This window comes from Lithobates pipiens, unplaced genomic scaffold, assembly GCF_037356315.1.
Source record: "Lithobates pipiens isolate NorthernLeopardFrog02 unplaced genomic scaffold, aLitPip1_a1.2 Scaffold_16, whole genome shotgun sequence".
NCBI lineage: Eukaryota > Metazoa > Chordata > Amphibia > Anura > Ranidae > Lithobates > Lithobates pipiens.
In genome coordinates, this window is record NW_027507748.1 from 538741415 (window position 1) to 538754822 (window position 13408).

Below are 13408 nucleotides of genomic sequence, written 5' to 3' on the forward strand. Positions count from 1 at the left end.
GTGACATTTATACAGTAATCAGTGCATATTTATAGCACTGATCGCTGTATAAATGTCAATGGTCCCAGAAATGTGTCAAAAGTGTCCGATTTGTCCATCGAAATGTAACAGTACCGCTAAAAATTGTAGATCACCCCCATTACTAGTAAAAAAATTAAAATAATAATAATAATAAAAATGCCATACATCTTTCCCATAGTTTGTGGATGCTATAACTTTTGCGCAAACCAATCAATATACACTTATTGTGATTTTTTTTTTTTTTTTTTTAACCAAAAATATGCAGAAGAATACATATCGGCCTAAACTGATAAAAAAAAAAAAAAAAAAAAAAAAAAATTCTTCATTTGGGGATATTTATTACAGCAAAAGTGAAAAATAATGTTTTGTTTTTTTAAATTGAAGCTCTTTTTTTGTTTATAGTGGAAAAAATTAAAACGGCAGAGATTAAATACCACCAAAAGAAAGCTCTATTTGTGGGAAAAAAGGGATGAAAATTTTGTTGGGGTACAGCGTTGCATGACCGCGCAATTGTCAGTTGAAGTGACGCAGTGCCAAATTGTAAAAAGTGCTCTGGTCAGGAAGGGATAAAATCTTCTGAGGCTGGAGTGGTTAAACAATAAATAAAAGCAGATAACAGCACAAAAAAAGTATAGTTTCATAAAATGCACAATAGTTGCCTTTTTACCAGGAATCTATGTAAAGATTACATCTTAGATATTTTGATAGAGGCAGCAAGGGGCATTACTAGGTCTACAAAAGATCTGGGGCTAGAGCCCATAGCAGCGTAGTAAAGAATGTCATATGCTTGGGCGGGTATACAGTAATATATGTGTGTGTGTTAGTATATATCCCCAGAGAGCCCCCCACTTACATCAGGGTCCCCAGAAAGCCCCCCTTACGTAAGGATCCCCAGAGAGCCTCCCCCTAAAATCAGGGTCCCCAGAAAGCCCCCCACTTACATCAGGGTTCCCAGAGAGCCCCCCTTACATTAGGGTCCCCAGAGAGCCTCCCCCTTAAAATCAAGGTCCAAAGAGAGCATCCACTTGCATCAGGGTCCCAAGAGAGCCCCCCACTTACATCAGGGTTCCCAAAGAACCTCTCTTCCCCTTTGGGATCCCTGCAGAGACTCGGGTTATGGGCCCCAGATTCAGGGATATAGCCCCAAAAGCCACCCCCTAGAGATACCACTGGAGGCAGCATTTCCTGGCTCATAGGATGCATTTGTTTCAGGGCAGTGACATTACTTGTGGTGTAAGTAAGTAGGGTCGGTTCTAGCACTGTAATGCAGTCTGTGAGGGCCCACTCACACTTTTCCGTTGTCTTGCATTGTATTAATGCGTGTTAACGTGCATTGTGTTTAGGCATCCCATTCATTTTGATTTGATTGTCCACAAGAATCGACAAAAAAATGGACATGCAGCATTGTTTCTAAGGCAGGCAATAGATGATGCGATTTTCTTTCCAGCACTTATGGGTTGCAAGAAAAGAAATCGTTCAATATTCCCCCATTAACAGTGTTGTTGGGGGAGCTATTTTGTTCTCCCAGCGGCTTTAGTTTGTTTTGTGGTGTCATCCAACATGCAACACTGCAACACTTTGACACATACAAGTGTATTGTTATAAACAAGCGTTTTGCCGCAATGCACAGCATCGCACAAGTGTGTTTTGACTCTGAATTAAAAACTTCAATCTGGGAATTTTGATTTAGGTAATTCACTTTATAGCTGTTTCCTTTAAATGTAAAGGTCTATTTACACGCTTCTGTTTTTATGTGCCATATACTGTATGTCTGACTATATTATTAAAATCATACTCCAGTTTTGGGAAGAAGAAAAGCAATCCTCTCTGACAAGGATAAGGATGTTTTTATTTTTAGTCATTTTCAAATCTCATTGGATTAATCTGAAAATAACTTTAAAAATAAGGATCATTATCCTGCTGTGTTCGTTGAGCCTAAAGTAAGGATTTTAGCAAATTTCTTTGCAGATTCTTACCTTTTGTCTGTTCTGCAAAAAGAGGCAGGCCAGTCTATAATCACATGTCTCAAGCTGTAAAACAAGAAATACTGCTGCAAAAAGCTGTGAGCCTTTTACATCCACTGGAAAATGACCGTAATGTACAGAGATCCCTCATTATTGATGCAGTTGCCACAGTTTAAAGTAAGCAAAATCATTTTTAGAAAACAAAGAAGCAGACTGAAATGAAAAGATATTTTTTATAAACGCTTTAGTGCTATTGTGCAAAGAGCTTGATTGCTTCTGAACTGCCGTATGTATAAATGGGCTCTGTTTTCTACATAAAAATAACTTGCACGCGTCTGAGCAAACTATCCAGCAAGGATTTGATATGGCGCTAGATGACTTTTTGGAAGCAGACATTATTTTTATGACTTTATTAAACATGTCGTTTTTCATTTTCAGGATTTATTGCATCTGACATGACTTCTCGAAACTCCAGCACCCAGCTTTGGCTGATCACTCATTATCATGACAATGGATCACTATATGACTATCTTCAGAGGAACACGGTTGACCCCGAAAGTTGTTTACAACTCGCAGTGTCAATCATTTGTGGGTTGGTGCACCTTCATGTGGAAATATTTGGTACTCAAGGAAAACCCGCTATTGCACACAGAGATCTGAAGAGTAGAAATATCTTAGTGAAATCAAACAAACAATGCTGCATTGCAGATCTAGGTGAGTATCTGCACTTGTGGCAAAATTTAATTATATAGATGTGGTTCCCTAACAAATTAAAGGAATCTTTTATCATTCCAATTTTATTTTAGATAGAGTGGGCAAATCTATTTTATTATTTGATCTCCTGCAGATTTTGTACGTTTGCCCACTTACAAAGAAATGAAGAATCTATAATTGTTATCATAAGTGTTTTTTTTTTAAATGATGGAGACTGAATATCTACCATATATACAGAAAAAACACATGATACAAATGTTATAAATTCATAGGTCAGTGAGTAAAATAAGTATTTGATCCCAAGGCAAAACAAGACTTGTTACTTAGTACACATCTCAGGAGGGGTTTTGGTACACTCTTCTTTACAGATCTTCTCTAAATCCTTAAGGTTTCTTGGCATTCGCTTGGCAACTCAAAGTTCTCCCTTCACAAATTCTCTGTAGGATTAAGGTCTGGAGACTGGCTAGGCCACTCCGTGACCTTGATGTGCTTCTTCTTGAGCCACTCATTTGTGGGAAGAAGGGAAGAAGGTTCTCATCCAAAATATTACAATACTTGGTCCCTCAATGCGGCAAAATTGGACTGTACCTTTAGCAAAGAAACAGCACCAACGCATAAGCTCTGTATTTGACTGTGGGGTTAGTGTTCTTAGAGTCATAGTCAGCATTTTCCTTTCTCCAAACACAGCCAGTCGAGTTAATGCCAGAGAGCTCAATTTTGGTCCAATCTGACCACAGCACTTTCTCCCAATCCTTCTCTGAATCATTTGGCTGTTCATTGGTATGACTGTACATGTGCCTTCTTGAAAAGGGGGACCTTGTGGGCACTGCAGGATTTTAGTCCATGGTGGCATATTGTTACCAATGGTTTGATTGGTGACTGTTGTCCCAACTGCCCTGAGATCATTCACAAGCTGTGTAGTTCTGGGCTGATCCCTCACTTTTCTCATGATCACCCTTACCGCATGAGGTGAAATCTTGCATGGCGCTCCAGACCGAGGACGATCGATGGTTAATTAGTATTTCTTCCATTTGCAAATAATCGCTCCAACAGTTGTCTACTTCTCACCAAGCTTCTCTCTGATGACCTTGTAGTCCATTCCAGCCTTGTGCAGGTCTTCAATCTTGTCCCTGACTTCTTTGTGGTCTTGCCCATGACGGTGAGGGTTGAATGGAAGAAAAAGATTCTGTAAACAGGTGTCTTTTATACATATAACGAGTTGTCATTAGGAGCACCTTCTTAAATTGACAGGACTAATCGGTGTACCACATGAGCACTTACTGTAGCCAGTCTGGGAGCCAGAATTGTTGTTGGTTGGTAGGGGATCAAATACTTATTTTATTATGAACTTATGAACTGCAACTCAATTTATAACATTTATATTGTGTGTTTCTTCTGAATTGGTGGTTCATATTCTGTCTCCGTCATTTAAAATACGCTTATGATAACAATCATAGACCCTTGATTTCTTTGTAAGTGGGTAAACTTACAAAATCTGCAGGGGATCAAATAATTATTTTCCCTACTCTATGATTTTTGTTCTTTTTTGCATCTCAGTGTTGCTAATTTCCTCCACTTATTTCAGCCACTTCTTGCCTAGATGCTCTTCCTCCATCAACGGCTGCACAGCATTGCTCTGCATAAGCTTCTTAAAGGAGACAATGGAGGATCGTGCCTATGACAAATGTGTTAACACATTTGCCTGTATTCTCCACCAGAAATGCAAGATACAGGGTGGCAAAGTGGAAGCACCACTAGGAAACATTGGTCATTTCATAGCAGAAAGTGCCTGAATGGACATATCAAGTATTTTTTAAAGAAAGCTGTATATTTAAAAATATTGAGAACAACTTTTGAAATTACTTTAATATGTATACTGATGTCCTATTTCTGTATTATATTTAATTATTTTTATTATTTTTTTTATATATATTACCAAACAGTATGTACATGTTGTTATCTGTATTTCTTTATTTATTTTTAAACTTTTCAGTTCAATATTTTAAGCATGTAAATATTTGTATTATTATACAATTTTATTTTTTTATTAATTTTCTCTTTACTATTACATTACAAAAGTGAAAACATATACATTTTATTTACAGGTCTTGCAGTGATGCACTGTCAGAATGGTGATTATCTTGACATTGGTAATAACCCAAGAGTTGGAACTAAGCGTTACATGGCACCAGAGCTCCTCGATGAGACCATTCGAACAGACTCATTTGAATCTTATAAACAGACAGATGTGTGGGCCTATGGTTTGGTTGTGTGGGAAATTTGCAGAAGGACCATTATAAATGGTGAGTCTTAGTTCATTCATGCATAGGGAAGAAATCAGAAACTGTGATTATGGGAACAAGAGCCAGAACGATGATTTTTCTCAAAAGTGCCCGATCTGTCTGCCGCAATGTTGCAGTCCTGATTAAAATCGCCACCATTACTAGTAGAAAACAAAATAATAAAAATGCCATAAATCTATCCCCTATTTTGTAGATGCAAACCAATCAATATACGCTTATTGGGGGTTATTTACGAAAGGCAAATCCACTATGCACTGCAAGTGCACTTGAAAGTGCACTTAAAGTGCACTTGGAAGTGCAGTCGCTGTAAATCTAAGGGGTAGATCTGAAATGAGGGTAAGCTCTGCAGATTTTATCATCCAATCATGTGCAAGCTAAAATGCTGTTTTTTTATTTTTTTGCGTATCCCCCTCAGATCTACAGCGACTTTATTTCCAAGTGCACTTTCAGTGCACTTGCAGTGCAAAGTGGATTTTCCTTTAGTAAACAACCCCCATTGTGTTTTTTTTTTTACCAAAAATATGTAGAAGAATACATATTGGCCTAAACTGATGAATACATTTGTTTTTTTTTTGTTTTTTAAATAATGGGGTATTTATTATAGCAAAAAGTAAAAAATATTGTGTTGTTTTTTTTCAAAATTGTCATTCTTTTGTTTAAAGCGCAAAAAATAAAAACCGCAGAGGTGATCAAATACCACCAAAATAAAGCTCTATTTGTGGGGAAAAAGGACGTAAATTTTGTTTGGGTATAACGGCGCACAACCGCGTAATTGTCAGTTAAAGCGATGCAGTGCCGTATCGCAAAAAATGGCTCGGTCAGGAAGGGAGGGGGTAAATTCTTCCGGGGATGAAGTGGTTAAGTTTTAGCTGCACTGTATTCTTGCACTATGAGCTTTGACAAAATACACCAGATGTACTGTAATATCAGAAATGGCTAGTTGTATTTGACCATCAGATCAGTTGTTCCAAATCAGCAACATTCGCACTAATCCAAATTCCCGAATCAGTTCGCTCATCTCTAATTGTAATGTGTTAATAGGGTATTAAGAGCAAAGCTGCGACATCTTGTAAATCGTTCTCACCGGTGCCACTAATCCTTTGTTTGAGATATGTGACAGCGTGCAAAGATCTGTATATCTGTTTTGCACATCCATAAGAGTGAATAAGTTCTCATTGTACATGACGATTAATTGCTTAGGCAAATAATCTGACATGGCAGAACTTGTCACTTGCACTGGAACAAAAACGGACACTGCGGGCCTGCTAATCAGCCCTTTGATTTCAGTTGGTTTTGTTTTCCACAAAGGATTAGCTGTAAATTATAAACACTGTAATCTGGTGTCAGCACCCAGGTCCATGATTAAAGCAGCCCTTACATTCAATCAGCACTCTGTTTATTCAACACTGATTAGAAAACTAGCAGCATCAGAGGGAAACTTGGAACGCAGCCATGCTTTCTGCAGCCGCTTGCCATAAATCTGAATTACAGGACCATTTCCACCACAAAAGAGTGCCAGCGCAGCACTGAATGCATTTGGTGAAGTGGAAAATAGCACCTTCCAGGGGTTTCGTTTTGACATTGACTTCATTTCAAGTTTGCTGTGCAGTCAAAGCGCTGATATGGAGTCTGACTTTCACCCACAGAATTCCTCCAGCAATAACAAATCTACAATGTGCAGTGGGCGTTAATAGCAGAAGGAAAAGACCTGAGCCAAGTATTTCGAAAAAACACACACTCACCACAGCAAGAATGCTTCTGTAGAGGAAATGCATTACAATCATCAAGATTACAGACAATCAATAACATTTGTGGTTACAGGGTGAACATGTTATTTTGTCTGCACTGGTTGCCAACCATCGGTGAAGAAATTTGACTGGCAGTTAAATATCTTCTTGTCCTTCAGCAAAATAAATATTGTCTGCATGGGGCAACGTAATAACAGCAGAAACACAAGAACACGTAAAAACATATAACAGATTCTGATAAAGCATATGTTAACAAAATGTCCCACACTCTTGAGTGCTTTCGTCATATACTGCTTCCTCCCAGTCTGAATATAGGTATCAGATATTCCAACCGCTACTAACAACAAACAAGGCAATACTCATTTGGTTGCTGAACATGGACTGTTTATTATTATTATTATTATTATTATTATTCACGATTTATATAGCGCCAACAGTTTACGCAGCGCTTTACAATGTATAGGGGGGACAACACAATTACTGTACAATACAAAAGGTACAGGAGGGCCCTGCTCATAGAGCTTACATTATAAAGGGAGGGGGTGGTGGTACAAAAGGTAATAGCTGCAGAGAATGATTTGATGGGGGTTTATTGAAAATATATGTAAACAGGTAATACTCTGGACAATCCCCCCTCCCTGCCCCTTTGCGTTCCGGGCGGGGTAGACTGTCCAATCAGCAGTTACACAGTTACATAGTAGGTGAGGTCAAAAAAAGACACAAGTCCATCAAGTCCAAGCAGTGAGAGCTGTTAGAGGAATTCACCCCCACCAATCTCACAGCTAATCTACATTCACATCCCATAATATCCAAGGTAGACAGACACAATAGAACATTGGAATACAACCACACCCCAAACAACCTAGCAAAGAGTACACAACAAAATGAGACAATATATCAACCACCCCAAGCTGGCAGAGACCATCATGGCCTCCTTAAAAATGTCCTTTTGCATTACATAACAGAATATCTTCCTAAATGTTTGTAGCTCCCTCAAATGCCAGGGCCCATAGTCGGTATACAAGAGGCTAGCATTCAGTCCCCTCCAAAAGCCTCTGTTCTGGGTGAGTCTGTCACAGCATACATATAGCGTGTCATGGCTACAGATGCCTGAAGAGATTCCTACAAAATGTACTTGTCTTTACATTTTTAATGAAAGATATGCTTTAAAAAAGTATAACCTCCCCTGCACTTACAACCTCACAACCCCTTAAAGCGGGGTTCCACCCTAAAGTGGAACTTCCTCTCATCAGAACCTTCCCCCCCTCCTGTGTCACAGTTGGCACCTTTCAGGAGGGAGGGGGTTGCAGATACCTGTCTAAGACAGGTATTTGCACCCACTTCTGGGCATAGACTCCCACAGGAGTCTATGCTGTTTCCTGACACACGCGGGTCCCAGAGACACCACGGACCATTCATATTGCTCTGCGCGACTCGCGCATGCGCAGTAGGGAACCAGGAAGTGAAGCCGCAACGCTTCACTTCCTGATTCCCTCACCTAGAATGGTGGCAGCAGCAGCCGAGAGCCGAGCGATCGATCCGACATCGCTGGACCCTGGGATAGGTGAGTGTCCATTTATTAAAAGTCAGCAGCTATAGTATTTATAGCTGCTGGCTTTTACCGTATTTTTCGGACTATAAGGCGCACCTAAAAGCCTTAAATTTTCTCACAAATCGACTGTGCGCCTTATAATGCGGTGCGCCTAATGTATGGCAAAAATCTGTCAAAATGTTTTAGCACAGCCAGCATTTTGTACTGCGTGACTGATGGCCTTGAGTTTGAAATCCGCTTCGTAAGCATGTCTCTTAACAGGAGCCATTTTTTGGGCAGCGAGTATAGAAAATTAAAGAATGAATGCGCACACCTCCTGACTACGATGGCCGTAATTCCCAATCCAAGCAGTGCAGCTTCCTAGCTTTGGTAATCCTACGAAGCTGCACTGCTTGGATTGGGCATTGCGGCCATCGTAGTCAGAAGGTGTGCGCATTCATTCTTTCATTTTCTATACTCGCTGCCCAAAAAATGGCTCCTGTTAAGAGACATTCTTACGAAGCGGATTTCAAACTCAAGGCTATCAGTCACGCAGTACAACATGGAAATAGAGCAGCTGCGAGAGAATTCAACATTAATGAATCAATGGTACGGAAGTGGAGGAAGCGTTTTGTTTCATTTAATGCGCCTTATAACCCGGTGATTTATATATGAAAATAAACCCCGTTAGTAGCCGATCATTGCTAGTGCGCCTTATAACTCGGTACGCCCTATGGTCCGAAAAATACGGTAATATTTTTTTTGTAGGTGGAATCCCTCTTTAAATACAAAATGGGTTGTAAAACCATAAAAAATAAGGTTTTACCAATAAGTAAAATAATTTAAAAAACATACCTCAGTCTGAGTTTCAAGACTTTCAGGCAGTGTGGATGACATCACGTTGTCTCACTGCTGCCTCCGGGGAAAGCTGGGCACTTGAAGTTCTGCAAAAATGCTCTCTAACTTATTGCAAGAGCGCAAGAGCACATTCAAGATTTCAAGTACCCAGTTCTACCTGAAGGGTCAGTGACGGGCCAGGGTAAACTTATTTGTTTTTGGTCCAATTTTATTATTATTTTTTTGTAACTAACTTGTATAGAGGGTGGGGAGCTGTAAGGAATGCGGACCATCCATTTGTTATTTATTTTTTAGGAAAAGCTTTCAGAAGATCTAGCCCCTACTTCTTCTGGTCTAAGCAGAGTAGATCTAAAAAAAAACCTGTAATAAAAAATTTACTTTTAGTGTAAATAAAAAAAAAATTACAAGTGCACTGAAACAGCTACAGTCACTTCTACAAAATATACAAAATCTAAAACACCCCTATCTTATGAGAACTCTCAACCCAGCGTGCTGAACAAAAAAACCCCAAAAAACTGAAGCATTCAGGAGAAGTTTCTGTACTAACAATCCGAGGTTAGTACAACAGCGATCTCCCCTGCTGAGCTGATGTCTTTTGACAGGGGGATCCTCCCTCCCACCAGAACGCAACTGTTAGTGCTCATAGCCATTGGCTGAGAGTGCTAAACGGATGGCGATCGGCAGATCTTTTTCTGTCATTCATTCCGCCAGCTTCTGTCAGACCAGCTGTCATACACATGGGCTGAATGTTGGCCAGTTTCTATTGAAGTGGCCAAAAGCACCTGATATTTGGCCCATGTTAAGTAGTAGTTCATTAAAATTTTTATTGTATTTTGTTATACACAAAAGACCTATTTTCTCTCAAATATTGTTCACAAGTCTATCTAAATCTGTGTTAGTGAGCACTTCTCCTTTCCCAAGATAATCCATTCACCTCACAGGTGTGGTATACCAAGATGCTGATTAAACAGCATTATTATTGCACACGTGTGCCTTAGGCTGGCAATAATAAAAGGCCACTCTACAGTAAAATGTGCACACAGTGTACACAGCACAATGTCACAGATGTCACAAGTTTTGAGAGAGAGTGCAATTGGCATGCTGACTGCAGGAATGTCCACCAGAGCTGTCGCCCTTGAATTAAATGTTAATTTCTCTACCATAAGTCGTCTCCAAAGGCATTTCAGAGAATTTGGCAGTACGTTCAACCGGCCTCCCAACCGCAGACCACCTGTAACCACACCAGCCCAGACTAGCCACCCGGACAGCTGCTGTAACAATCGGTTTGCATAACCAAAGAATTTCTGCACAAACTGTCAGAAACCGTCTCAGGGAAGCTCATCTGCATGCTCGTCCTCATCGTTGGTCTCGGCCTGACTGCAGTTCATCATCATAACCGACTTGAGTGGGCAAATGCTCACATTCGATGGCGTCTGACACTTTGGGGAGGTGTTCTCTTCATGGATGAATTTCGTTTTTCACTGTACAGGGCAGATGGCAGACAGCGTGTATGGCGTTGTGTGGGTGAGCGGTTTGCTGATGTCAACGTTGTGGATCGAGTAACCCATGGTGGTGATCGGGTTATGGTATGGGCAGGTGTATGCTATGGACAACGAACATAGGTGCATTTTATTGATGGCATTTTGAATGCAGAGATAACATGATGAGATCCTGAGGCCCATTGTTGTGCCATTCACTCACGACCATCACCTCATGTTGCAGCATAATGCACGGCCCCATGTTGCAAGGATATGTACACAATTCCTGGAAGCTGAAAACATCCCAGTTCTTGTATGGACAGCATACTCACCGGACATGTCACCCATTGAGCATGTTTGAGATGCTCTGGATTGGTGTATAACGACAGCGTGTTCCAGTTCCAGCAACTTTGCACAGCCATTGAAGAGGAATGGACCAACATTCCATAGGCCACAATCAACAACCTGATCAACTCTATGCAAAGGAGATGTGCTACACTGACTGGTTTTTGGAAGCCCCGACCCCCCCCCCCCCCCCCAATACAGTAAAACTGTACATTTTAGAGTGGCCCTTTTATTGTGGCCAGCCTAAGGCACATCTGTGCGATAATCATGCTGCCTAATCAGCATCTTGATTTACCACACCTGTGAGGTAGATGGATTATTTTAGCAAAGGAGAAGTGCTCACTAACACAGATTTAGACAGATTTATGAAGAATATTTGCAAAAAATACGCCTTTTGTGTACTTAGAAAAAGTCGGAGATCTTTGAGTTCAGCTCATTATAAATTGGGGCAAACACAAAAGTGTTGCGTTTATAATTTTTCTTAGTCTATCTATCTATCTATCTATCTATCTATCTATCTATCTATCTATCTATCTATCTATCTATCTATCTATGTGTGTGTATGTATGTATATATATATATATATATATATATATATATATATATATATATATATATATATATTAATGTATGTGTATATAGATCCATACAAGGATACTGGAAACAAGTCTTTAAAACTTTAATGTATATTGATGTGCCTTTTAACACTAATTACATTCCTGTGTGATTATCTGAATGAGATTACCAAGTGAGCCTATCTGATCAAAACCTACTCCAAGTCATCCTTTATTTGTATCTCCAGCTCGATTGTCAGGGGCTTAATTTGACAGTACAATATCAGGCAGCGAACAAAGTAGTGCGTTGGAGTAGGTTGATTTACTAAAGGCAAAAAAGAAAAGCTGTTTACTTTGCAAGGAAATTTTCCCATAGCTTTGTGGTAATACATCATTTTGCAAAGAATACTCAATCTGTGTAAAATAAAAAAAACTGTATTTTTGTTTGTACAAGATTGGATAGTGGAAGTCAGTGGAGCTTCTTGTTATTCACTTAGCTAAGAGTAAATGAACAGCCTATTTACCTATAGTAAATCAATATCACTACCTCAAAACTGGCCAGTTTTGTGATTTTTCAGGTAGGCAGACTTTAACTTTAAGAGAAAAATAAGTAATTCATCAATTTAGACCAGGGCAAATAAAGTGTACACGGGGGGACCAACCCACTGCATGCATGCACACCAACAAATTCCCAGAGTTCTGTGTTGCTTAATAACAACATGCTTATGGCCCATTCACACTTTCTGGCTACTGGAATCCATAAACGCTCAAATGCTAGACACGCCTAAATGCACGTGTAATATGCAGCTTAAGGCATGTTTTTTTTAAGTTGCTCTTTCCTGCTAGGAGTCATTTACAGGAGAAATTCAAACACCCATTGTGCATGAGGCCTTATAAATGAATTGGCAAATAAATGTAAGCCATCAGTAAAAGGCACATCCTGCAAACGTTGCCCTATTCTCACCCTACTCAGGTGACATTTATCATACAAATGATGCAAACGTAATTTAAAACGATTATCAGACAGTTTATCATATTACCTTAGAGGTTCTGGGGGGGTGTCTATAAAGAGCAACATATACAGTATTTATCATGGGATGTGGTGCCCATTTACTGTGGGTCTCTATTTTTCCACTCTATAGAGACTCTCATTAGCTTTTTCATATTAAGAGCAGCAGGTAGGGATAAAAATACCAGCTCATAGAATAAAAAATAAATTCATGACATCTACACGCTTTCAGTAATTCTGTAGGTGCTGTTCTCTTCTCTTCTCATCTCTGGGACATACATAGTAGAGCTGCATGATTCTGGCTAAAATGAGAATAATGATTTTTTTTGCTTAGAAGATAGATCATAGATTCTCTCACGATTTTCGCAGCGTAACATCTTTCACATTAAAACAAAAAAAAAAAATGGGCTAATTTTACTGTATTTTTTCCCAAAAAATTTAGTTTGAAAGACCGCTGGGCAAATACAGTGTGACATAAAATACTGCAGCAATTGACATTTTAACTAGGGTCTCTGCTAAAATATATATAATGTTTGGGGGTTCCAAGTAATTTTTTTTAGCAAAAATTGATTTTAACCACTTTCAGACCGGACCATTTTGCTGGCTTAAGACCAGACCACTTTTTGCGATTCGGCACTGCGTCAGTTTAGCTGACAAATGCGCGGTCGTGCGATGTGGCTCCCAAACAAAATTGACGTCATTTTTTCCCACAAATAGAGCTTTCTTTTGGTGGTATATGATCACCCCTGCGTTTTAAATTTTTTTGCGCTATAAACAAAAATAGAGCGACAATTTTGAAAAAAAGCATTATTTTTTTACTTTTTGTTATAATAAATATCCCCCAATATATATATATATATATATATATATATATATATAAAAA

At 39.3% G+C, this 13408-nt stretch overlaps 1 protein-coding gene across 2 annotated transcripts in view; it reads left to right on the plus strand.

Moving 5' to 3' along the window:
* Positions 1-13408, plus strand: part of ACVRL1 (activin A receptor like type 1) — a 129851-nt gene that overhangs the window by 86257 nt on the left and 30186 nt on the right. For both annotated transcript variants that reach the window (XM_077483276.1, XM_077483277.1), the window contains exons 7-8: positions 2424-2699; positions 4805-5002. In XM_077483276.1, coding sequence (XP_077339402.1) covers positions 2424-2699; positions 4805-5002 — 474 coding nt within the window. The remainder of the gene's footprint in view (positions 1-2423; positions 2700-4804; positions 5003-13408) is intronic.